This window comes from Passer montanus, unplaced genomic scaffold, assembly GCF_014805655.1.
Source record: "Passer montanus isolate IOZ18808 unplaced genomic scaffold, ASM1480565v1 scaffold44, whole genome shotgun sequence".
Lineage (NCBI taxonomy): Eukaryota > Metazoa > Chordata > Aves > Passeriformes > Passeridae > Passer > Passer montanus.
Genome location: NW_024369262.1, coordinates 6,439,426 through 6,465,320, shown reverse-complemented (window position 1 = coordinate 6,465,320; position 25,895 = coordinate 6,439,426). Strand labels below are relative to the sequence as shown.

The 25,895-nt window shown below is 48.8% G+C and overlaps 1 protein-coding gene across 1 annotated transcript in view; it reads left to right on the top strand.

The window, feature by feature from the left end:
• Positions 1–18,294, top strand: part of NF1 (neurofibromin 1) — an 83,299-nt gene extending 65,005 nt beyond the window's left edge. Inside the window, exons 39-55 of the mRNA XM_039720890.1 lie at positions 93–372; positions 1,459–1,673; positions 2,222–2,283; positions 2,413–2,527; positions 3,357–3,458; positions 4,314–4,454; positions 4,796–4,922; positions 5,475–5,606; positions 6,140–6,275; positions 7,042–7,199; positions 8,049–8,171; positions 8,853–8,980; positions 9,429–9,529; positions 9,987–10,129; positions 10,237–10,283; positions 10,892–11,108; positions 13,701–18,294. Coding sequence (XP_039576824.1) covers positions 93–372; positions 1,459–1,673; positions 2,222–2,283; positions 2,413–2,527; positions 3,357–3,458; positions 4,314–4,454; positions 4,796–4,922; positions 5,475–5,606; positions 6,140–6,275; positions 7,042–7,199; positions 8,049–8,171; positions 8,853–8,980; positions 9,429–9,529; positions 9,987–10,129; positions 10,237–10,283; positions 10,892–11,108; positions 13,701–13,843 — 2,370 coding nt within the window. The 3' untranslated portion in view covers positions 13,844–18,294. The remainder of the gene's footprint in view (positions 1–92; positions 373–1,458; positions 1,674–2,221; positions 2,284–2,412; positions 2,528–3,356; positions 3,459–4,313; positions 4,455–4,795; positions 4,923–5,474; positions 5,607–6,139; positions 6,276–7,041; positions 7,200–8,048; positions 8,172–8,852; positions 8,981–9,428; positions 9,530–9,986; positions 10,130–10,236; positions 10,284–10,891; positions 11,109–13,700) is intronic.
• The last annotated feature ends 7,601 nt before the right edge of the window (positions 18,295–25,895 follow it).

The following is a 25,895-nucleotide window of genomic DNA, read 5'->3' as shown; positions in this document are numbered from 1 at the left end:
AGTAATTTCAGTGTTAAGTGGTGATGGTTTTTACTGGAACTCTGAGCTGTGCTCCCTGTTTGAGTAGAGCAAAATGGTTGCTCTCTTTTCAGGTGATTGGGAGGATGTGTAAAATCATTGACAAGACCTGTCTGTCCCCCACGCCCACGCTGGAGCAGCACCTGATGTGGGATGACATTGCCATTCTGGCTCGGTACATGCTCATGCTCTCCTTCAACAACTCCCTGGACGTGGCTGCACATCTCCCCTACCTCTTCCACGTGGTGACTCTGCTGGTGGCCACGGGGCCCCTTTCCCTCAGAGCTTCCACTCATGGGCTCGTCATCAACATCATTCACTCTCTTTGCACTTGTTCACAGCTTCACTTCAGTGGTGAGCTTTTTTGGATTTTCAATGAAGCTGATTGCTCCTTAATTTGTTTAGCAAATATTTGAGTTGTCTTTCTCTGCAAACTGTTCTGAGAGTTTGAAAATAGTGGGTTGTAGTTCAGCATGAATGCAAATCAGAATGAGGATATGATCAACAAGAAATGAGTATGGAATTAAAAAATATCTTACTTAGAGCAGGTCAGCGCACAGGTGCATACTGTAAATCGTTTGTATAATGGGTTTTAGAAAAAGAGAAGAAAGTACCAGTGATTTTCTGGTAAGGGAAAGGAGAAAATACATCTGTGCTAAAACTGGCTCATGTACATCTTGTGAATGGTTGCATAACATGGTAACAAAAATACCTATTACATAAGGGAATTGTGAACTTACAGTATTAAAACAGGTGTTTTATCTACTGCTGTATTTTAGCAGTCCTAAAATAATTGATATTAGCAATTTGGCACTTCTTAGCCCAGAAGCACAATGTAAAACCAGGCTGAATTTTGTGCAGAAGAAAAATTCAAAATTTAAGTGATCTTGTCTTTTTTTTAAGTGTCTGCAATCTCATTTTATGTCTGTACATATCAGCAGGGAGAGTGGGTGTGCACACACACAGAGGTGTCTGTGCTGTGATGCACAGGGGTGCTGGGCCTCCTGCTCACACAGTGGGTTTGAAGTGCACTGAAACCAGCTGAAAATCAGAACTGTAAAGATAGTGCCAGAGCAGGGCCATCATTTTCTTCTGCTTGTCTTTCTTCATGTGAGTGCCAGAGCCAAAAGCAGAGTCTGCTGCAGTTTAACTTCCAGTTCTGTCGGTATTTCAGAGCAGGAACACTCTGGATTTCCATTTTCTGAATCACTGTGAGGAGAGCACACAGAGCCACATCTTTAGACGAGTTCCTCTGTAGAGTCTCTGGAATCCACTGCTCGTGCTGGTTCCAGCAGTCAGGGCAGGAGAGCAGAGCTGCTGTGCCTGACTCGGGGCAGGGGCAAAGGAGTGGGCACAGGGACCTGGGCTCTTGTGTCCCGGGGGGAAATGTGCATTGAATGTCCCTGCTGTGAACCTAATACATGCAACTTCATTCAACAGAGGAAACCAAGCAAGTTTTAAGGCTGAGCTTGACTGAGTTCTCTCTGCCCAAGTTTTATTTGCTGTTTGGGATCAGCAAAGTGAAGTCGGCGGCGGTGATCGCGTTCCGCTCCAGCTACCGCGACAGGTCCTTCTCGCCCGGCTCCTACGAGCGCGAGACCTTCGCCCTCACCTCGCTGGAGACGGTCACCGAGGCCCTGCTGGAGATCATGGAGGTGTGTGGGGACGGGGGGAGCCCCGAGGGACAGGGCCCTGTGAGGGGACGGGGGGAGGTGAGGGGACAGGGGGGACCCCTGAGGGACAGGGCCCTGTGAGGGGACAGGGGGGATCCCTGAGGGACAGGGCCCTGTGAGGGGACAGGGGGGATCCCTGAGGGACAGGGCCCTGTGAGGGGACAGGGGGGACTCCTGAGGGACAGGGCCCTGTGTGGGGACAGGGGGGATCCCTGAGGGACAGGGCCCTGCTGGAGATCATGGAGGTGTGAGGGGACAGGGTGACCCCGAAGGACAGGGCCCTGTGAGGGGACAGGGGGGATCCCTGAGGGACAGGGCCCTGTGAGGGGACAGTGGGGACTCCTGAGGGACAGGGCCCTGTGAGGGGACAGGGGGGATCCCTGAGGGACAGGCAGCAAGGGCAGGGGATGTGCCTCCTCCCTGCTGACAGTTAACAGCTCATTTCTGAGAGCCAAATTTCTGCTCATTCCCAGTTGTGCAAATACATTTTCTCCATGTTACATCTATTCAAATAATCTCATTCTCTTCAGGCTTGCATGAGGGATATTCCAACGTGCAAGTGGCTGGACCAGTGGACTGAACTAGCTCAAAAGTAAGTCATAGACTTCAACCCCTGAGCCCTCCCTGCCTGTGCAGTACACTCAGAGTTCTCATCTTTCTGTTGTACATATATTTTGTTGTATATTTGTTGTTTAATGCAGTGTGTTCTGTCTCTTCACAGGTTTGCATTCCAGTACAACCCCTCCCTGCAGCCAAGAGCACTGGTTGTCTTTGGCTGTATAAGTAAACGAGTGTCTCATGGACAAATAAAACAAATCATCCGAATTCTCAGCAAGGTATATGGGTCTGTCTCTTTTCCTTTGTGACTCATAAAGTAGCTATTTTTAGCTTGATTTTCCCATCAAATATAGAACTTGGCATAACTTTAGGATAAATGTTTTTTCTAGCATATTCTTGTATAGAACTGATTGGAAATACACTTTCTGTAGGCCAGGCTTCTGAATTTAAATGGATTTGGTGGCTTCTGAATTTAAATTGAATGAGTTCCATCACTGCTGTGACTTCTGGAGTATCAACAGGTCTCAGTATTGAGTTTAAAACTCGTGACACAGGTGGATCCAGCAGTCAGTATTTGAATAAATGAGACATTTTCTGTTAAGGCATTTACCAGCATGCAGATGATGCATAGCTTCCTTTTTCTTAAAGGAAGTGAATGACCTCATGTGTTGTAGGTAAATATAGTAAAGAGCTGATTTTTATCAGAAAACTTTGAAGCAGATGCCTGGCCTGACAGTGATGTTCCATCATTCTAAAACAGGTTGTGTTCCACAGCAGGTGAACAGTGTACTAAATATGTGTCCTTTAAGATTTCATTAGAGTTTTATAGACACAAACTTTAATTGAATCGTGTCTAAATGATAAAAGAGCTTTTCTACAGCTCTTACAACCCCCTATAGCCTGACTGTTAGGGTACACATTGTGCAGTCATACATTTATTTCTGCTGTCTAAATCTCCATTTGCAAAAGTTCTTGAGTTGGTTTAAAATGAGCTCAGGCTTTGTAAATAATTGAGAAAAACAGTTATTGTGCAGAGCTTTGATCTTCTTTTTACAAAGCAAAATGTAATTATGGTTGTATTTTTAATTACTCTCTTTTTTCAAAAAGGGACTCGAGAGCTGTTTAAAAGGCCCTGATAATTATAATAGCCAAGTTCTAATAGAAGCCACAGTTATAGCCCTCACCAAGCTGCAGCCTCTTCTTAACAAGGTAAATCACTGGCTTTTGAATAAACAGAGAATGGATTTTGTAAATTACAGTTATGGGTATGATCTCAGAAATACAGTTAAATGTTGGGGTTTCTGAAGTTTACACTTCATGTGATTCATGCATGGAAGGAGCACATATGGGAAGAAGAGTGGCAGATTGTGGGACCAGTGCAAAGGCTGGAGAAATGCTGGGAATGTTCTGTTCTGCTTCCCAGAGTGGGGCCTGGCAGCTGGGCAGGGGCTGTGCCAGGCTGTGCCCGTTCCCCCACAAGGCCCCAGTGCTGCCTTCAGCTCTGTGCGCTGCTGCCCTGCAGCCAGGGCTGGGCCATGGCCACGGCGGGGTGCTCCAGGGTCACTCCAGGCTCTGCCTCAGCACAGCAGGGACACAGAGCCTCGAGCAGCCCCTGGTGGTGAGTAAAACAGAGCTGCAAACAGCTCTGCTCGGGGGACCCAGGGTGTGCTGAATGCCACTCCCTCCTGTGTGTGGTTCTGATTCTGAAGAGAGGCGCTTGGCCAGTCCTGTGTGCAGAGCTGCAGTCCATGTCCAGATGGAAACCACAGACCCATTGCTGGTCACGCTGGTACAGGGCAGTGTGGGTGACACTGAGCAAGGAAGGGATGGAGGTGGAGGAATGGCTTGGGAGGTGCAAACAGGGCTTGAAATTAATTTCCTTTCTGCTGTTCACCTGTGAAGTGCATTAACAAGTCCATGTGAGCATCTGTTCCCTTGGAATGGATGTGGCTGAGGACAAAACCTGCTGCAAGGGGGACAGAAACCCTTCCCTCCATCTGGGTGGTTCTTTCACCTGCAGGAACTGACTCTAAAGGGCAGTGGTGGCTCCTTCTCTCCCTGCAGGACTCCCCTATGCACAAGGCTCTGTTCTGGGTGGCCATGGCTGTGCTGCAGCTGGATGAGGTGAACCTGTACTCGGCAGGGACAGCCCTGCTGGAGCAGAACCTGCACACCCTGGACAGCCTGCGCGTGTTCAACGACAAGGTGAGCCCACAGCCTGCACTGTGCAGCAGTCAGAGCTGACAGAACAGGGGAAAAACCCAGCTTTGGCCTTGTGAACACTTGCTAAGCAACTAAAGCTGAATTTGCATTAGAAATTGTTTCACTTGGGTGAGATCCACAGATAAAGCTGTGGAGAGAAGTTGTCATTGTTCTGGTGGAAACTGGAACAGAAATGTCCAGATGTGATCTGTGAGAAAGTGTTTGATATTTTTCTGTAGCTTCTGAAAGAACTGTTCTGTCACTTAAACAAAAAACCCAACAAACTTGACATGTCCTGAGTAGCTTCAACTGAGGTGCTCTCACATTTTGTTTTTGTGGGTCAGAGCCCAGAAGAAGTGTTCATGGAGATCAGGAGACCACTCGAATGGCACTGCAAGCAGATGGATCATTTTGTTGGGCTAAATTTCAACTCCAACTTTAACTTTGCACTAGTGGGACATCTCCTGAAAGGTAAGAATGCATACTGCTCTTTGTTTGAGATGGCTCTTACTTCAGGAATAAAAACAAGTCAAGGGATAAAGGGGCCACATTGGGTGATGGATTTTGAGTAACTTGGGTTACAGAGTAGATACAGAATTAAACACTCTTGGATTAAAGGACTTCACCAGGTTTCCTTTATACATCTCCTGTGAAGGTCTTTAGTGCTGCTGCTGAAAGTTCTGAACTGTCACAGGGTGCAGAGCTTCATTTGCTGCAGTCTTTTACTTCTTCCTCCAAGAATGTCTCTCTCTGTTTGCCTGTGCTCAGGCTCACTGGGTTTTTTAGAAGACTGATTTGTGAGATAACAGATATAATGTATGCACAGACATTTGAAATTATGCAGTTTTGAGGGGAGGGTAGAAAGAATTAGTCATAATTGTGCCATTTCTGGTAGCACTGTGCTCTCTTACCCTTGAGATGGAGTGTCTGAGAATGTGCTGGAAAATATTTATAAATGCTTTCAAAATATTAGTGCTTCATAAATATGGATTCAGAAGTTAAATACAATCTTTTGTTTCTTAGGGTACAGGCATCCTTCGCCTACCACTGTAGCAAGAACAGTGAGGATTTTGCACACACTCCTTGCTCTGGTGAACAAACACAGGAACTGTGACAAGTTCGAGGTGAACACCCAGAGCGTGGCTTACCTGGCAGGTAATGAATCAACTCTCCTTTCCAGTCTGAGCTGACTGAAGAGAACTGGATTGTTGTGGAATTGCTTCAGGTTTAGGTTGTTAAAATTGTACCAGCACAAAGAAAACTTCTACCTGGTGGACAGGAGTGTGGTCAGGGTGGGCACATTGGGAAGGCTCTTTGGGGACTGAGGGCTCTGCCAGCACAGCACGTCCTCTGCAGCTTTGGGACTTCTTCAGGGAGGCTGGAGGTTTCTTGGTGTAAAAACTCCAGTGTATGCCTGACAGCATTCAAGTTTCCAGTGGTCTGGACATAGAAATTGTGACCATGTGAGGGCAAATTTGTAAATCTTGTCATTGTAACTGGATGGGAAACAGAATTCTTTTTAAATGGTCTGCTTTTAATCTGTACATTTGCTAAGGTGAAAGTGCAGCTCAGTGGTGTTGGTGTAGATGTACACTGATGCCTGTAAGAAGTGCAGGTGCATGGAGCACTGTTTGATGGTTCACTGCTGTGCTGTGACAGCCTGCCTTGCCTTGCCTGTGTCTTTGCAGCGCTGCTGACGGTGTCGGAGGAGGTGCGGAGCCGCTGCAGCCTCAAGCACAGGAAGTCTCTCCTGCTGACAGACGTCTCAATGGAAAATGTTCCCATGGATACATACCCCATCCATCACAGTGACACTAGCTATAGGTTGGTTGTCTCACTTTCAGATCAGTTGCCCACATTGCAAAGCCTGGTTCCTTTAGAGAGAGAGCTGTGCTGAGAGCAGCCCCAGGGGCAGCGCTGAGCCCGTGGGCTGGGGTGGCTCCTCAGCAGCTGGATCCTTACACTGGGGTCAGGAGTCACAGAGAAATCTGGATGTGCAGTTCATACAGATTTAATTTTCAGAGCTTAACTGCTCTGGAGGCTGTTAAACCTTTAGCTAAAATCTTTCTACAAGACCTGACTTAATCTCATTTATATTTTAGAAGAACATTTTGTTTGTCCTTTTAAGAGCTCCAGGGCATGGAGCTGTCTGTGCCACTGGGAAACCTTGACACCTTGTTACAGCCTGTGTGCAGCCAGAGAGAGCAGCCAGGAGATCAACTGGAAGTGCCAAGGAGAGCCTGTGTCCTCAACAGGGAGCACTTCACTCATGATCTCTCTTTTTAGCATTGAGATTGAAGTAGCTGATTACTAAATATATTTCATCTTGCCCCATAGGCTGATTTGCTTGTGTTCTTTTCATTGCTTTATTTTTTATCCCTTCAGCATCACATTCACATCAGATTGTTTGTTTTCACTAGCTCAGACATCTTTGCAAGCAAAGTAATTACTATTTGTTATTATGTGTTTTGGGGAAATTAACCGGGTAGGAAAGATGGGTTTAAGAATGGATAGTTTGGCTGCTTGAAAAACCTCTGCCTAAGGAGCATAGTTTTAAGATTTTCTTAATTGAATTTCTCTGCACTTTCAGGACACTAAAGGAACACCAGCCCTGGTCATCCCCCAAGGGGTCAGACAGACACCTGGCTGCCAGTTACCCAACAGTGGGACAGATCAGCCCTCGCACCCGGAAATCCATGAGCTTGGACATGGGGCAGCCTTCACAAGCCAACACTAAAAAGCTTCTAGGTTATTAACATAACTAATTTATTGATCTGTCTACAGAATACCCTGGGAAGCGTTACTGGAGAAAAAATGTTCTTGTACTAGTTCTGGCTTTAAGGGCTTATTCCTGATTGAGAGGAATAAATGCAGTTTCTGCAAAATGCAAATTTCAGGGCACTGAACAGTTAAAGAGGACTCAGTTCTTTTGGTCATGATGGGGGGGAGCGAGAGCAATGCTCAAGATGTGCATGTTCAAGTGGAGAAAACAAGATATTCCAGATCCTGAAGGTGCCTAGTGCCAGTTTTGTGCTCCCAGCCCTTTCCAGCAAACCCAGGAAGTGGATTTTTAGCTGCTCCATTGAGTGCTCTGGTTGGAGCTGGAGGAGATGGTCCCAGAACATGGTAGATGTGTGTAAACAATCTGATTTGTACTCATGGCTTCTCAGTGCATCATGTTTACAACAAGCTCATGTATCAGAGGAAGAAGCTGAGTTGCTTTGCAGAACTTGTGGAAGCCCTTTGGCATTACACAGGTGGAAGAACAGGGGCATTTCCTTCATTCCAGCCCTTTCCTGCTTCCTTTTCAGTAACCACGTCCTGGCATGTGTATTCCGTGTGGGGGCCAGGAGTCCATGGCATGCCCCCCTGACTAATTGCATGCTCCCTCCTGTGTATTGTGAAGCACTCTGGAAGCTGTGATGGAGAGCGGCATGGTGTGATCGTATTTTCTGTCCCATCCCTGAAATGGTGGAAAGGTCCACAGATTCCTGTCAACACATGGTAGATAGGGGAGTAGCTTGGCCAGAAAATCAGAAAAAGTTAGAATATGGATTTAGGTTTAATGTTTTTAATTGCTTGATAAATTGTTTTTAGGTACAAGGAAAAGTTTTGACCATTTGATATCGGACACAAAGGCTCCTAAAAGGCAAGACATGGAATCTGGAATCACAACGCCTCCCAAAATGAGGAGAGTAGCCGAAAATGATTATGAAATGGGTGAGACACAGGACTAACATTTTAAGAACAATACTAATTGTAAACTCTTTGTATATCTATACAAAGGACTATTTCTAAATTCAGTGTTTACTTACCAAGGTTACTCCAAGGTAAGGGAGAAGCACCTTTCTTAGCAATGGCTTCTGCAGGGTGCAGCCTTCATATCTCTGGAGCTGCACTGGAGCTGCTCAGTTTACAGGTGCAGAATCAGGGGCAGCTCTGAAGGACTTACATATGGGAGTGCAATGAAATAAATAGCATTTGGCCTTCTGTAAGTTAATAAGCCCCAGCTGCAAATTCCTGCAGGAGATGGAACGTGAGCTGATGCCTGGAATGCCTCTCTTCATCTTCTCCCCCATCTGCTTCCTGTGCCCTCACCCCCAATTGCAATGCAAGACCAGGGTTCTTCTCTTGTATCTGCCTGACCCTAAATTTGGTACTTACACCCCTGGGCCTGTATTTCACTGAAGAGGAAATTGGGGTTTTTGTTTGCCATCTGATAACACATCCCATGTAGTGGTCCCGTGCTGCTGCACTACAGCGCAGTCGTTGCTTTGACCTTTGTGACGAGGCCGGTGGACTCTGAGGTTTGCACATGACTGACTCCTCTGTGCAGAACCTGATTCTGTCTTGCTTTGGGTTTATTTTGCTCTGGATGAGTTGCTCTTTTTTATCTGGCAGAAACCCAGAGAATATCACCACAGCAGCACCCACACCTCCGGAAAGTTTCCGTTTCCGAGTCAAACGTCCTCCTGGATGAAGAAGTTCTGACTGACCCAAAAATTCAAGCACTGCTGCTTACCGTTCTTGTAAGCTTTCTTCTGTGTGTTGTCTGCTATTTTCTGATGTCCTTTTAACTCCCAGGAAAACAAACATGTTCCTTGGAGTTTTTCCTGAGATTATGACAAACTATTTGGTTATTAATAATTATAGTTCAAAACAAATGAGCATTATTGGAATCCCAGGATGATTCAGTTTGAAAGTCATTAATTAGTAAGAGGTGCAGTCTGATAGTACTTTCTTCAGCTGTACCTCTGCAGTTCCCACTCCAGCTACGATTCAGAAAGACTCAGTTGTGTAAAAACTGATGAGATACATTTATTGGCAAAATACAAATTGTTGCCAACTGGTTCTGTTGTTTCTCAACAGAGACATAAGTCAATCTTTTCTAACACTGCTTTCTGGTAGTCAGAAACCTTAAAGCTTTCAGCAAAGGCAGTAACCACTGAGGTGCACTAACAGCTCCTTCCCTGCCAGGCCACGCTGGTGAAGTACACCACGGACGAGTTCGACCAGCGCATCCTCTACGAGTATTTAGCAGAAGCCAGCGTTGTCTTCCCAAAGGTCTTTCCTGTTGTGTGAGTACCTGAAGTTCTGCTTACCATAACTCTGTACCTGGCTTTTCTTTAGAGGGCTCTGCTCCAGGACAAGCATCTATGAGGCACTGGCTTGTGTGGAGGTTACAGGCTGCAGTCTGTCCGTGCTGGTTGATTTTAATTTGTGCCCCAGGTGTTTCTAAGCTGATTTAAAGCCTAGTGCAGGTGCTCTTTGGGTGTTTCTTTAGACACCTGCTGTAGTTTTGCTGGAGTGAATATGTGTAAAGGAAACCCAGCTGTCAGCAGTTAAGGTGAGCAGGTGTCACAAACTGACCTGAGCAGATCATTGGAGTCCTCATGGAACAGAGTTGGGAATTGTGTTCTGAAATCACTGCTGGGGCGAAAATCCCACCTGAACTGCTGGTTGTTAAAGTCAGTTGGGAACTGCAGGTTTATTTTATTTAATGACCAAAAACTAAGCCACTTTTCCTTTTTTCAGGCATAATTTATTGGATTCCAAGATCAATACCCTTTTATCGCTGTGCCAGGACCCAAACTTGTTGAATCCAATTCATGGGATTGTGCAGAGTGTTGTCTACCATGAGGAGTCCCCACCCCAATACCAAACATCCTATCTACAGAGTAAATATTTTTCCTTTTGTTAAAAAAAAAAAGTGCTGTACTGGGAGCACTCTGTTCTGTGTCAGGTGAGAGCTGGGCTTTCATTGTGGTTCCATTTGTTGTTGCAGGTTTTGGATTTAATGGGCTGTGGAGGTTTGCTGGCCCCTTCTCCAAGGTAAGAGCTCTGTGGAGTCGGGGCTGTTTGGCCTTTCTGGGCACGTTGGTGCTGCAGCAAAGATGTTCATAAGGAGCATCATTCTCCTGTGAGTGAGCAGAGAGCATCAGGGGCACCTCCAGGGCTAAAACCAGCCCTGGGCCTGCAGCAGGTTACCAAAGTGGGGTAAAAGCAGCCAATGTGTGAGGGCAGCTTTTCCTGCTCCCAGGGTCAGTTCATTACATCTATCTGACAGGGTAGGGGTTAATTTGATAAGGGTGATGATTCCAGGAGGCTAAACTTTGTGTTGGAGCAGAGCCAGTGGAGCACTGCCCATGTGTCCAGCCATCCCAGGGGAGGTGGCCCAGGTGTGGGGCTGGGGCAGGGGCTCTGCAGCCCCTTTCCCTGCCCTGGGCTCCCACACACTGAGCCACACTGACACCTGGTCTGCAGTGTGTACATTTAGATTGGTCTGGACAAGGCCACAAATCACTTTTTACAGATATCAAATGCTCTTGAAAATTTGCAGGCAAAACAGTGGGACTTGAAAGTGAGCTCTGGAGCAAAGCTCAAATTGACAGGAAAGTACAAAGGAAATAACAATTTTTTTTTCCCCCCATCTCCCACAGCAAACCCAAATCCCAGACTATGCTGAGCTCATAGTGAAGTTCCTTGATGCCTTGATTGACACGTACTTGCCTGGAATTGATGAGGAAGCCAGTGAAGAATCTCTCCTGACCCCCACCTCTCCGTATCCCCCAGCGGTGCAGAGCCAGCTCAGCATCACTGCAAACCTCAACCTCTCCAACTCCATGACCTCACTTGCCACTTCCCAGCACTCCCCAGGTCAGTGCCTGTTCTGGTCCCATCTGGGATGGGCAGATGTGGGCATTTCCTGCTTTAGGAGCCTCGTTGGCTCTTTGGTTGTGTTTATGTGTCAAACATTGGTGCATTGTGGAGTCAAATGAATATTAAATTGTTTCTGAGATGTTACCCTGTTGATTCAGATCCTGGATATTATCCAGCACAAAAATTGTCTCCCAGGTCACTCCGTGTGAAGGGAAGAGAATTCAGGGTATCAGAACAGCAGCACCTCCTCGTGGACCATGTGCCCTGCAGGGGATCCCTGGCTCACAGGCACGGGGATGGTTTGTTCAGGGTGCAGAGGAGCAGCAGGAGTAAGGCAGGGCTGTTGGAATGGTTTGGGAACAGGGGTTTCTTTGGGAGCATCCTTGCTGTCAGTGTGGGAGGACACTTGGGCAGCATCTTTCCATTTGCAACACAGCATCGGTGGCAGCTCCAGCAGCTCATTTCCAAGGATGAGGTGATGGTGCAGGATTGGGCTCTCTGCAAGGGAAAGAAGCATTTTGCTCTGTAAATGTCCTCCTTCCTTCTGCCCCACTTTCCATTCCCTCTTCCTTTACAAGCTGAGAGGAAGGAATTAACCCAACTTGTCAAACATTCCTTCCAAGTGCTGTGCAAACAGATGGCTTTTGTCAAAGGCTGGTTAAGAGTCTCCACAAACAGAGCTGGGAACTAGGGAACTCGTTCAGGTGAATAGTGAGTCTGAAACAACACACTGCTGGCACTCTGAGCATTGTTTGCTTGGAAATTAAATTTAAAACACCAGTGTGAAGGCCACGTGTTCAGCAGCACTCAGTTAAAAGAAACATTTTCAGCCAAGTGAGTTTTTTTATTATGGCTACAAATACTGAGTTGCAGATACTTTAAAAAAATTATTTTTTGCATCTGGAAACAACTACCAGGATCATTGTTTGTAAATGTTTTGTCTGCCACCATCTCTGTTCCTTTCCCTCCCCTTCCCTGTCTCATGGACATTATTCACTTACATTTATTTCTTTCATTCTGTGTCTGTGAAGCTTCTCTGCCTTGCTCTAAGTCTGCAGTTTTCATGCAGCTGCCTCATCCAGGTACTCTCTTCTTTCATCATATTTGCACGAAATGCTGCTTGAGCTGTGTTGGGGCCGGGCTGTGGCATGAGGAGCAGTTTCTGACACGGGAATGGCTTCAGCAAGTGCTCAGCTGGTGCATTTCTTGGGGATGCCAGTAATACCTGGTGGTAGAGCAGACAGAGTCACCCACAGCCTTGAGAATAAATCTGGTAACAAGAGGGATGCTTAACATGGAGATCACTCCGCTGCACGTGTGAAGCTGAAATGAACGTTTGGTGTGAGCTCCTTAGATTGACCAGGACTCAGCTCTGACTGCAGGGACACACAGGCAGACAGGCACGGGTCAGTGGGGCACTAAATCAGGAGCTGCACACTTCTGCGTTTCTGCTTTGTGTGGAGAAGTAAGAACGATTTTTGCTCATGCCCATGGATTGTCCCATCCTCAGCATAATTTGGGAGTTTTGTGCTGTCACCCATGCGAGGAGAGGAAGGTGCAGTCTCTGGCTGGAGCCCTCACATTGTCCCTGTGCTGAGTGTGGAGGGTGTTCTTTGCTCTCACTAATGCCAACACCAGTGAATTTCTTGCACATAATTGTGGATATGTCACTTACAATAACAGAACTTTGTTCTAACCTTTCTATTGGCTGTCAGACTTCCTAATTTTTGCTGCTGATTGTAGTTGTATCCTCTTGCATCAAACCACCCGTCCTGCTCTTCACTGCTGGTGCTGCCCCTGTCCTGTGGTGTGAGGTGTTGGTGAGCACTCCCCAGACAGACTCAGTGTGGCAGCTACAGGAGAGGCTGCTGTGGGGTTAACTCCCAGCAGAGTCAGCATAAAGAGCAGCAGTTGGAATGCACCAAGCCCACCTCTGGGCTGTTGGCTCTGCAGTGACAGTGCCCAAAGCTGCTGCTGAGGGCTCCAGCGCCAGGCATTGGGTGCTGGTGTTGTGTCAGCGTGGGCTCTTCACTAAAGCACTTCAGTTTGGAGGTTTGTTTGATGGGAGACTTTTAGCAAAGCATAACAGAGTTTTGCTCTGCAGGACAAGGACATGCAAAGCTTCTCAGAAGGGTCTAAGTTTGTGGGCACAAACCTGTCTGGTGCCATTCTCATCCTGAGCCCTGTAAGCCTCTTCCTGCCACTGGTGGGGCTGAGCTCAGCACAGTTCTCGTGAAGAGTCCCAGCCTCAGTTTCTCTGTGCCTGTGTCCTGTCAAGACCCTCCTTAGGAAACTTTCTTTACTCATTAAGAGTCAGTTTGGTGGTTTGTTTTGCATTTTCCTCCTTCCTTCACTTAAGCAGACTTGTTTCCAGCAGGACAGCCCAGTTTTCTTGGTTTTACTCTCCCTTTGCCCTCCGCTGGCTCACAAGCTGGAGGGCAGGAGCGAGCGGCTCTGCAGCCCTTACCTGCCACAAATCCTGTTGGATTCTTTTCAAACTGCTCCCGGCGGGGTCGGGCCTTCAGGGGGACCCGCCCCTCCGGGATGCCGCGGGCCGGGCGGCTCAGGGCGGCTCTTGTGTCTCCGCAGGGATCGACAAGGAGAACGTGGAGCTCTCGCCCACCGCCGGCCACGCCAACAGCGGCAGGATGCGCCACGGCTCCGCCAGCCAAGTGCAGAAGCAGCGAAGCGCCGGCAGCTTCAAGCGTCACAGCATCAAAAAGATCGTGTGATTGTCGCTTTTTAATTTTATTTTTTATTTTTGGACCTGCCTGGCGCGCGCGGCCCCTCGCGAAGGGCCCTGCACCGGGTGTGATGCTGCACTTGAGCTGTACAGTTCCCATCCAGCCGCGTTGCCAGACGATCAACTCCTGCCCCCTGCCCGAGTCACGGCCGCGCTCCCCGCGCTGGCTCCAGCCCAGCCCCGGGCCAGGCTGGAGCTCTGCGGCGCTCCTCGAATCCAAAGCCATTCCCCAGCCCTGCCATGTCTGCTCTGGCCTCAGGTGTTCCTGCTAAGGGAAGTGTTGATCCTTAACCCTGTTTGCACGCCTCAAGGTAGTAGTGGCTTCCTGAGCCGGGGAAGTTTCTCCAACCCTGGTGTTAATCCAAACCTATAAGATTTTAGCTGTGTACTTTTTTTTTTTTTCCACACTGAGAAGAAGTTCATGATAGCTGCAGTACAAGGAGCTTAACAGAAGTGGTGGATTAGGTTAAATTTCAGGTAATTAGCAATAAAGGGGAGAGGAAAAGGAGGCTGCAGGAGTCCCTCGTTCCCCAGACCAAGCTTCACACACTTGGACTGTACATGGACCAGACTGGACAAACTGGCTTTTTTTTCCCAAAGCTTTTTTTTTTTTTTTTGGCTGTACTTCATCTTCCCTGAGGAAGTTGTACAGGGGAAAATCCCTGGGAACTGAGCCTCGAGCTGTCATTGTAGCACGTGCTTTAGTTCTGCCCTTCCCAACAATGTGCACCTTCAAGAGCTCCTGGCAGAGTATCCAGTGGGGAATGGAGGGAAAATGGGATGGATTCATTCCCGGCTCCGGGGGATAGTGTGTGGCAAAGCTGCCCCTGTGCTGCCCGGGCAGGGACAGAAACAGCCACGTCTGCTCAAGGTACATGAATTTAAATTAACTGACACTGTGTCCAGTCCAGGGAGGTGTGGGTGGCGCGGTCCCTCCCGGGGCGGGTTCGGGGCTCCGGCGGGGCTTGCACAGACCTGGGGCTGCCGTCGCTGTCCCGGGGCGGGTTCAGGGCTCCGGCGGGCCCTGCACAGACCTGGGGCTGGGGCAGTCAGGAGCCGCTGGTGGCGAGGGAGGAGCCGCTGGGCGCGGCCCCGGTGCCGCGGGCACTGCGGGCTGAGAGTGGAGCTGGGTTCAGGCAGGGGCTGCGTCCCTGGGGCTCACACAGCTCCTGCTCAGAAACAGATCCGCTTCCCAGTTTCAGATCCCTCTGCTGTGGTAGGAAATAACAATCCTTCAGTGGCTTTAAAGGAAAAAAAAGTATATCCATTAGGTAAAAGCCAGTCCTCCAGTGCAATCGTTAGTGGCTTTCAGTAAATCAAACTCCACAGCTAAATTATTAGAGAATGGTACAATTAAGGGTTCAATTTATTGCTATAGCACATAATTCCCATGTATCCACACAGTAACAATGTAACATTTATGTAAATAAAAATACCTTTATTGTATTGATTCATAAAATAACAATTTCTTTAATTTGTTTACAGTCCTGGAAAAACTATGAACACAAACTTCATATGCAAGTAGTTTGCCAAAACAAGAGGAAAACCTAGAATTAGCAGTCATGGAATAAACAGGCTAGAAAGATGAACTGGTGCAATTAACCAAATCCCTTCACTGGGGTGGTGCAGGCGCCAGGGCAAGAACTGGTGACACAGAGTGGGGTCTCAGCAGGGCCGTGAGGCTGAGCTGGGCTCAGGGACAGAGCAGGGGCTCAAGCCTTGGGTTTGGGGTCCCCAGGTTGGAAACCATTGTCATCTCACAACTCAGATTGTGAGGAGCCACCCCTGGTGTGACTGGGGTTTGCACTGGGTTGTGCCCAGTCGAGCTGGTTCCAGCCCTTCCCGTTTTGCTGAGGACAAGGAATTGTAGAAGCCTGAGGATTTGTATGTAGGAGGAAAACAATCTCTTGTAAAGGTGGTGTGCTGTTTTCAGTTGTTTCTCATGTGAGCAGATCTGCAAACAGGAACAGTAATTCCAGAGGAACTGCCTGATTGATTTTGTTTGGGCAGAGAGCAAGCCCTTCACTGTTCTGCATGGCCCATGTCAGAAGTGTCCCTCCATCAGAACTGCTGTGCTCCCTGCAGCACAGACATGTGCGAGCAGAGGGGACAGGGATGAAAGTCACCTTCCCTGTGGGAACTGCTCCAGGCTCTTGGGCCCAGCTGAACAAAATGGTCTCTTCATAAAGTCAGTGAACAAAAGTGAATTTCCTCTTTCCTGGAAGGATTTGGTTGGAGTTTTCCCTGTGTGAGAGGTTCAGTGAGAGGGCCTGGACTCTGGCAGAGCAGAGGTATCAGACACCTGTGTCAGGTAACAGGTGAATTGGGGTGTAAGGACTGCTGATGGCCAAGGTTTAATTTGGGATCGTGTGTGCCCTGATAGACAGGAACCTTGTCTCCTAGTACTGGTGCTTGGGAATCTTGTGCTTGGCTCCCAGGGAACCATGGCCTTTGTGTAATGATTAAACTCCCATCAGTAATTAGTTGTTGAGTGCCTTACTGTCACTACATCGCTGTCCCGCTCCCTCCAGCAGCCTCTGCTGGGATTTGCCTCTTTTCTTTCTCACATCCTCCTTCCTTTGTTCTGTCGCTGTTTGAGCACTCTCCATCCCCTTCCATCCCTGGGAGCTCTGCTCCCATCCCGGGCTGCTCCATCCTTTCTCCACCTGCTGCTCTGCTCTCTGGTGACCAGCAGGTTGTTGCTGGTGACAGTGTGGGTGTGAGCCCTGGCCTGACACGCAGGAGCCCCATCCCAGGGTCCCCAGTGCCACTGCACTCTGGGCAACCCATGGGCCACTGGCAGTGGCTGCTGCTGCAGGCTCTGCTGCTGCAGGCTCTGCTGCTGCAGGCTCTGCTGCAGGGATGGAGCTGCAGCCCCAGAGTCCCTGTGCTCTGACAGGAAAACTTTAAACTCAGAAAAACCCGATTGGAACACGTGGACCATGTAACGCCCTCCCGGGAGCGTGTGTGACCCCCTGGCTCAGAGCCCCTTCCCTGCCCCACACTGACCACAGCTCAGTACTGTAAAGACAATTAACATTCTGTTTGTGTTTGTATTTTCCCTGATTAAAGGTAACTCAGTAGTATTTGAATAGTGCATAACCTACCTGTAATGATGCCGACGTTTCTGCTTTACCGTGCATGAGGTTTCCCAGGACAGGGAGCATTTCACTGAGTCTCGTGGGCTGAGCCCCCAGCACGTGCTGGGGCTGCCTCTGACCCGGGTTTGTAGGTTTTAGGGCTTTTTCTGTTTCATTCTAAGGTTAATTTTTTTCCGAAGTCACAAAGCACGTCCTATTGTTATGCAACAAACCACAGACAGTCACTCAGAGTGTTGGTCCCACCTTTTTTTTTATGCAGTATATTCACCTGTAAATAGGTTTTGTGTAAAATTTGACAGAAAAGTATATTTACTACACTGTAAATACATGTGACAATATATTGTATTATTTTGCTTTTTTTGTAAAGCAGTTAGTTGCTGTATATGTATAACATACAAATTTGATTATTCTAGTGTTAGTAACTGTTAACTCCTCCTCCTCCCTCCTGCTGGTGCATTCCATCATTTAAACCAGGAGCTGTGTCTGACACACTCACCCTGTGTGTGACCTCACTGCTTCCATCCGGCCTGGGCTTCCCAGGGGTTTCCATGGTCCCAGTCCTGGTCGTGCTGTCCAAGCCAGGGTGTGAGCCTGGAGAGCCCATGGCCCAGCCCTGGGAGCTGTGGGTCACAGTGGTGGAAACCTGGTTCCAGATAATTATTGTTCACCCCATTCTCCCCTCATGTATGTACTTCCCCCTTTTTTTTGAAGTAAAATGTAAATTCAACCTGCTCCCAGTTGTTCGAAGGTCATTCCAGGGGCTGCAGGGTGAAGGTGGTGGACACTGATGTCCTCTCTCTGTTGGAACCAGTTTGGGTGGGTTCTTTGGGGCTGAACCGAGGAATCCAGCCCAGTTACAGAGCCCAACACCCCACTTTTTCTGGGGAAAATTAAGATTCCAGTTAAAATCGAGTGTCTGGGGTTTGTCTTCCCAGACTGGTGCTGCTCTGGGTGTGGGATCCTGCACAGATCTGAGATTGCCTGCGGTGACTGAGGAAGAAGAAAGCCCATTGTCATGAATTTCATGTCACTTCAATAAGATTATCATAACTGAATAATAAATCAGAATATTTCTTTTTAAAATGTAAATTTAATATTGTAATAAAACAGCTGCTTGGTCTTTAAAGAACAATTCAGTATAATTTGTCTATTTGAGCTTTTTTTGCCTAGAAGCTTGAGGTTTCAGCTGTCAGGCAACTTCTCTGACAAATGATTAATCACATCTATTTTTCTTTCAGGGGGATACATTACTTCCCCATTAAAAGTGTATAAGTACTTATATTCTGACTTTGTGAATCGTAAAAGGATGTAAAGACACATTAAAGTGTGACTGCATTGACTTCTTCTGAGACATCTTATTGTTCCTGCATGGTGAGCAGACAGACCTGCAGACACCTGGCCAGGTGGTTCCTGTGGAGTGGAAAGCAGCAGTGTGTGAACTGTTAAATTTCATTTTCTGTACTTCAGAGGAAATGTTCCTTAATTCAGGTTGGACCTGGAGTGGGATCCAGGCAGGAGCCAGCTCCTGAGCAGCACCTGCTCAATCACTGCTGTCAAAAACATTCCTGAAGTTCCTCTTCTGGACAGTGGAGCCTCCCTGTTACTTGAGATCACAAATACCCTCTAGCCACAGGCAAGGAATGAAAGGAGAGCTTTATTTTAGTTTTGTATGCAGTTGGAAAAAACGTATTTAGGGGAAAATTGCACTGTTGGAGTAGGCAATTCTGTCTAAGGAAATAGCTTCAAAATCCCTGCCCAACTGATGCTGCTGAAATATTTTACAAAGGAAAATAATAAAGTAAAACCACAGAACTTACTCGAACTTGGGGAATGAATTCTGTTCTGGAGCTAAAAACTGCACAAGGAGGAAAAGAAAGTTTTTCATGAAGCCAGGATGGCTCAGAGCTGTCCCAGGTGAGATGGCTGTTCCCTTAGGTAGGGTCTAAGCAGGCCTGGATTCTGCTTGGTCACTTAGACCATTTCCAAACGTGGTTTGTGTGTCTGTCCTCCCTTGGGCCCCGGCAAGGACGGGACAGACACTGAACTCAGCTCTCGGTGATGGAGAGCCACCTGTGTCCCTGCCTGAGGCCAGAGGCAGCCTCCTGCAGCGCTGGGCCCTGCAGGGAATGCCTGTCCCACCACACCAGTTGCAGCTTTCAGCTGAATCCCTGTGCCCTCACAGGGGCTCCTCGGCTGCCTGCTCCTCTGGTGAACCAGCTCCAAATGAAAATCACTGCTAGGCTTGTGTGGGTGGGAAGGGTACAAAAACAACTCTCATGATGTGACTTGTTCAAATAAGTACGGGTTTGTTCTTCAAAGGAATCATGAAAAAACCTCTGGTGACGGGATCTTTGGGATATTTAAATAACAGTGCTATAAATAGCCAGGAGTAACTATATGCTCAAGAAAATCCCCCTGAACTATTAAATAGTATTTTAATTTTTTTTTCTCTCATAGCACACTGTCCTTCAGACAAACTGGAAATATCTGTTCTGCTGCTTCCACCCCCACTTAGGTACTGGGAGAGCAAGGTCTGCCCAGGAAAGCTGGCTGTGCAGCAAGACATGGTGCAAATGCTGAAGAGCTGCTCACCCACCCTCCTTTGTTCAAATAAGTACGGGTTTGTTCTTCAAAGGAATCATGAAAAAACCTCTGGTGACAGGATCTTTAGGATATTTAAATAACAGTGCTATAAATAGCCAGGAGTAACTATATGCTCAAGAAAATCCCCCTGAACTATTAAATAGTATTTTAATTTTTTTTTCTCTCATAGCACACTGTCCTTCAGACAAACTGGAAATATCTGTTCTGCTGCCTCCACCCCCAGTTAGGTACTGGGAGAGCAAGGTCTGCCCAGGAAAGCTGGCTGTGCAGCAAGACATGGTGCAAATGCTGAAGAGCTGCTCAGCCACCCTCCTCCTCCTCGGGCTGTGAGGACACGGGGGAGGGAAACCACAAGAGGTCTCAGCAGCCCTGGTCCCCGTGTGTGTGTGACAGGCTGTGGCTGTGACCTTGACAGTCCCTGGATGTTTGACCACCAGGCTCTGTAAACGCTGGGATTGCCCAACGCCAACAGCCAAGGGTGGCTGTCGGTTGGGAATTCTCAACGGACAAACGCCTGAGCTCCTCACATCAGGGACATCAGAAGGGCAAAGTCTCAACCCCCATGGATTTTTCCACTTCATGTATGACACAATTTGGAGTTTTTAAGTGGGTATTTAGTATTAATTCCCAACTGCTCTGAACAAAAAGATAGAAGCAAATCAGGAACTTTTCACAGAAAAATACTTGGACAAATCAGTGATTTAGGAAGGACAATCCTGCTCCTGACTGTGGTTTCTCCAGGTTACTCATTTACACTCTCACAAACCAACTGCCTGCTGCAGGCACGTGTCAATAAGCAACGGGCAGGTTTGCCTTAGCCAGCCTGGTGAGCAGAGCAGAGCTCCCCGTGCCTGCAGCTCTGTGCAGCCTCAGCTGCAGCAGAGCCAGGTGAGCTCTGGCAACAGCAGGGTGAGCCCCGGGTACTGCAAGGGAGGCTGGGGCTGAGTGCCAGATCGACAGGAGCCCAGGCTTTCAGGCTGGAAGGAGCCTTGAAGTGCTTTCCTCACTGCTGCAGCCACCCCTGGATACCCCAGGAACTGCTGTGGTTTGTAACTCACTCGAGCTCGGCTGCTCCCTGTTCCTGCCCCTCCCTGGCCTACTGCTTCCCTCCGACTTTGCTGCTGAAGTTGTTCCACTGGGAAATCCTGAGCCACTCGTCCCCACCAAGACAGGTCCAGTGACACAGAGCAGGCTCCTCAGAGCCCTGCAGCAGGCTGTGCCTTCTGAGCTGCCGGGCTGCACGGGCAGAGGCAGCAGCCAGCCCGGCTCCTGCCACTGTGTGCTCCCACACATCGCCCTGGGCTATCCGAGAGCACACATCACTCCCAAACAACTCCCCCGCAGACCGGGGTGGGTGCCAAACCCCTGTGGGTGTCACAGGAACACAGAATTCCCAGCGAGGCCCCACGAAGGTCAGCAGAGATCCTTCCCAAGACCTGGCTGCTGCTTGGGCTGCTCCTGCCACACCCTGGGGCCTTTTCCTCTCTCACCAGCCTCCTCTGGAAATTCCCAACCGCCTCAGAAGAGCAGCGATGATTCCCAGTCTCCTGCAAGGGCCCTGTCCAGAGCTGCCCTGGAATCAGCTGTCACACAGCCCGCTGAGCGTGGCAGTGCAGCACTGACCAGCCAGGCTTCTCTGCTCTGTATCCCCCCAAAGCTCAGAGCTTCCTTGGGCAGAGAAATCAGTTACACACTGGATCTTCCAGGCACGGGGACGATCCCACCCTCACGAGCGATCCCGGCCCCAGGCGCGCTCGAGCCGCGGCCGTGCGTGTCGGGCTGCGGGGCGGCAGCGGCCGCTCCGGGCCCTGCGGGGCCGCTCCGTGTCCCGGGCTGTGAGCGGCCGCTCCGGGCCCTGCTCGGCTGCTCTGCGTTCTTTTCCCGGGGTGCGGGGCTGCAGTGGTCACTCTGGGCCCTGCGGGGCCGCTCCGGGTCCCGCTCCCGGGGTCCCGGGCCCTGCGGGGCCGCTCCGGGTCCCGCTCCCGGCGCGGTTCGCCCGCTCTGAGGGGAGCGCTGCCCCGCGCTCGGGCGGAGCGGAGCCGCACTGAAGGTTGAGGCACCTTGTGCTGTCTGGTCTGGCCAGCCTTGCCTGTGTGATGGTAATGGCCGTCAAAAGTGTTGTTTGCAAAGCTTCTATGGTGCTGTAGTGACTCCTTCTGTTTGTAAGCCAGCATGGAGTACAGGTGCGAGCCAAGGAATTAAATTATATTGCTGCTGAGGAAGTGATGCTGTAGTCTTGCTTTCCTGGGAGAATCCTTGTTTGATCTCTTTTTCTTCTTCCCCCTGATTGAAGGAAGGGAGATCTAAGTTACTGCTGCTCCAGAAATGTGCAACTTGATCTGTGCCAAGTTCTTTACTGCAGTCCAGTAATTCCATGAGGCAATGAGCACAGAATGGACGGGCATGTCAGCAAGGGCTCTTATCCATGGATGTTATCCATAATGGCAGGAAACAGCACCAAAAGCTGCATTTGGCCGCAGCCCACCTGCTGGGAAAAGTCGGGGGCTGTGGGGTGGCAGCATCGGGCCTTGCCGTGCTGCCAGGGCTTGGGCGTTGTGAGCCCTGTGGACTTTGTCTCAGGTGGCAGGAGTTGCTGCTTGCCGCGGAAGGTGCGGCGCTGGTGTGGCTGTGCCTGGTGGAGTGAGGGGAGCAGCCAGGCCGAGCACGTGGAGCAGCTCAGCTCCCCGGGAGCGCTCGGTCAGGGCTGCCAGAGCTGCTGAGCAGAGCTGGCTCCTCTGCTGGGTCACTGTGTGACACAGGTCGGCTCATTTCACCTCCCCATTCTTCAGTGAGCTGCTTGTGTGAGGGGAGAGGGACTGTGCAGGCACCTGCTGTATCTGTCACCTAGTGATGCCCGTGGAGCTGTGATTCTGGAAAAGGGCAGCACAGCCTCACTGTGTGTCTCCTTCTCCATTCCCTGGTGTGCTTGCACTGGAGGAAGTGACAGCTCTTAAGTAAGTGAGGAGGGAGAGTCCTGTAGAGCTTTACCAGGGCTTGAAGTGGGATGGAATCCACTGGAATCCATTCATGCATTGGTTCCTGCCCTCGTCTTGCTCACCTGACAGTCCTTCAGCTTCTGCTTAAGTGTTTCATTGAGCTCTTGAAGGACTTTTAAAAGCTCTCCTGGTGTTTATGCAGGTCAGTCTCTCACTGCAATTGTAGCAGTGTCTTCTGCAACAGGCTGTTTGCTCTCAGACATGACACTAATGCTGCCTTGGGGCTGCAGGGTCTGTGTGGATGGCACTGCAGGAGCTCAGTTGTTGTGTGTTAGTAGCTGGTTTGTACTTGGGAGTGCTCCCCTTATTCAAACTTGGTTTAGAAACCTGTCCTAGGAACCAGACTCCTTAAAGAACGCTGGAGATGCTTTGGGATACTAATACTGAAAATTGTGGACTGCCTAGGAAGCCTTGGCTTTAGCCTGGACACTCCACAGTGCCTGAAATGAGGGAAGAGGCATTCCCTCACTGCGCAGGGTGTGAGGTGACAGGGCCTGCAGCTCGGCTCCACCACGATCTGGCTGCTCCCAAAGGTGCAGATTGCCTGTGGAGTGAGCTGTGGCAGGAGCTTGCTGCAGGAGCGCAGCCAAAGCTCTCAGAGCCAGCAGCAGCTTGATTTGTGATGGCTGAGACTCTCTTCACTCTGAAAACATTGCAGGCTGGCTGCAGGGGGATTGGAGAGCAAGTGCACTTCTGCAGGAGCAGTTATCTGAAGAGCATAATGTTTTTAAAGCAACATAGCCCACTTCTCTGTGTCTGTCCTTGTTCATGTGCACTTAACTCATGTGAAAAATGATTTAAGGTATTTCTAGCGTCCAGGGAGCCTGTAATAGGATTGGGGCTGGTATCCCAGTTGCTCCTAGCAACTTCTAGAGCTAATAAAAAGCATTAATTGCAGCATTAATTACTTATAATTGTTTCATGTTTCAGATCTGATGATTAGCCTTTTTAAAATCCTGATTTCTAACTGCAGTGCTTCTGTGGAGCTCTTAATGCAAATGGCTGGTTAGACTTCGTGAAGTGATGATTAACTTCAGGCAGCCATGCTCAGATATTCAGAAAAAGCTATTTTATTCATCAGGTGTTTAATATTTCCTGTAAATTGAAGCTATTGCATTTGTTTCTCATGGGGATTGCTAGAAGGGGAGATATTTGCATGACCTAAACTGCTTTTTCAAGTGTTCTGTCTTCGGCTGGTTCACTGTACTTTTTTTTTTTTTATTGTCCACTCTGTGGATTCTGGTCCTGCATTTTATCAGCTGGAAGCTAACTGGATTTTTGGGTCCTGTACATTACTACTAGCAGAGATGAATATTTCATAAAAGACCATTTAAAATCACTCTTGAGCAAACAAATCACTGCTGCAGATCTGTCCTGGTCGGGGTTGCTTTTGACCTCTGCTGCCACCTGGCACTGAGGATGAGAAACTTGCCATGTGCTGTGGCTGCTTTTTGACTCTGGGTATAAATAGCAGCAGTTCCTGGCAAAAGTTCATGATTTTCATGTGCCTTTGGTATCAGAGGCCTTAGCTTTGCTTGGGGATGAGCCTGGGAATTGGGAGCTTTGAGATCTCTCTGGTTGGGCTGGCGTGTGCTGTGGCACTCCTCAGAGCCCTGTTCATGCACACAGGTGTCTTCCTGCTCCTTCACATGAGTGGCTCTCAGTGAAGCCTTTGCTGTTCCCTGCCAGCTCAGGTGAATACAGGACATCCTCCTCACTGAGTTTGCTATCCTCCCTCTCTGAGAGCTTCTGCAGTTTCTCCTCAGGCCAAGCCTTGGCCACAAGGCTCCCAACCAGACGCTCCAGTGCTTTTTGCTTTCCTGCCCAAGCCTAGTCCAGCTCTTGTTTTGGGAAGCAGTTTGTCAAGGTCTCGTGGCTGTGCCCAGCAAACATCCCGTGAGCAGAGCTGCTGCTGCTCCCCAGATACCTGGGCACCTGTTTGGTCTTTGCTGCTCTTGGCTCCTGGCTCTTGCAGCCCTATCTGTGTTTGCTCTAAGCCTCCCTGATCTGTCTCCTTGAAAATTCAAGCTTGTTTTTTGTCTCCTGTGCAGAGTGTATTGGGAGCCCTTGGTTAGTTTAGTCTCTGTTTTGTGGAAATTGATAGAGATGCCAAGCATCTGACTCAGGTGGCTGCTTTTAAATCTTCATTTATAAGCTGCACATGCAGTGGCCACTACACTGTGTTACCCATAGCAAGGGCAGCATTGGCTTCCTTATGTAGAAGCAAACACTTAAGGCTGATTATTGGATGTGTTTATTCTGAAACTCTGGAAAATTATCTGTTCTGTTCTCCAGCCTGAGTGAAAAAGCAGAGCGAGTGAAAGATAAAACTTTTCCCAAATCCAGACTTTTGTAATGTGTTGATAGGTTATAGGGATAATAACAGCTGCTTTACCTGTACTGTGGGGGTACAGGTAAAGTGTTGCAGAAGCACTTTTTGAAGCTTGCTGAAGTATCTGAAAAGATTCTTCTGGGAAAGTGGAGAAAAAGCTCTCTTGCCTCCCTTTGCAGTAGAGGATTCACAGGGAGACACTAACTTTGGTGAGGAAACTATAAATAATGAAACAACTGGAGCAGGGAGGTAATAAGATAGCAAGAGCAGTATGGAGCCCAATAACCTGGTAGGGTTAATGTTAATTACAAAATGTTCGTTCCTGCAGAGCAGGAACACTCAAGGCCCTGCCTGAGTCCATGAGAGCAGTGCTGAGGGTTGCTGGGGGTTGATGTTTGTGTCCTTGTGAGCTTCTTATTTTCCAAAACATCTACTTAAAAACCCCTACAGGTTGGCCCAGCTGATCCTTTTATTGTGAAGCTCTGAGTGTGGAAATAAATAGGAACTGTTCTGAGTCCTGCATTGGTCCAAAGGCTGCTGCAGGAGCTGGGCCAGGGCTGGGCTGCTGGGTGGGAGAAAACAGAACCAACAATCAGTGTGGCAGCTCCAGCTGCGAGGGGGGACTGAGCTCTGGTAGGAGCAGCACTGACGCTGGTTACACTGAAAGCAGTTTTTATCTCAGAGATAAAAGGCAGCCTGGTGTTAATGGTGTTTCTTGTTCCAGAGCACTAGTTTAATTCTACATCAACCAGCTTTTTCAGCCTTTGACTTAAGTCGCAATTTATCCTTTTGCAAATAGGAGACTGCTGGTTCTTAAATATTCTAAGGTTGTAGAGTGGCTTCACTGGTGGCTTTCATTCAGAGAGGAGCCTGTTTCCTGGGCTCATAGCCCGTGTTTACTGGGCTGTGAAAAGGTGCTGTTGCTTGAGGGGTGTCTCTTGCTGTTCTAGTCTTTCAGTGCTACTGTTTGAAGCAGAAATTGCTGCACAGCACTTGCCTTTAATTAGT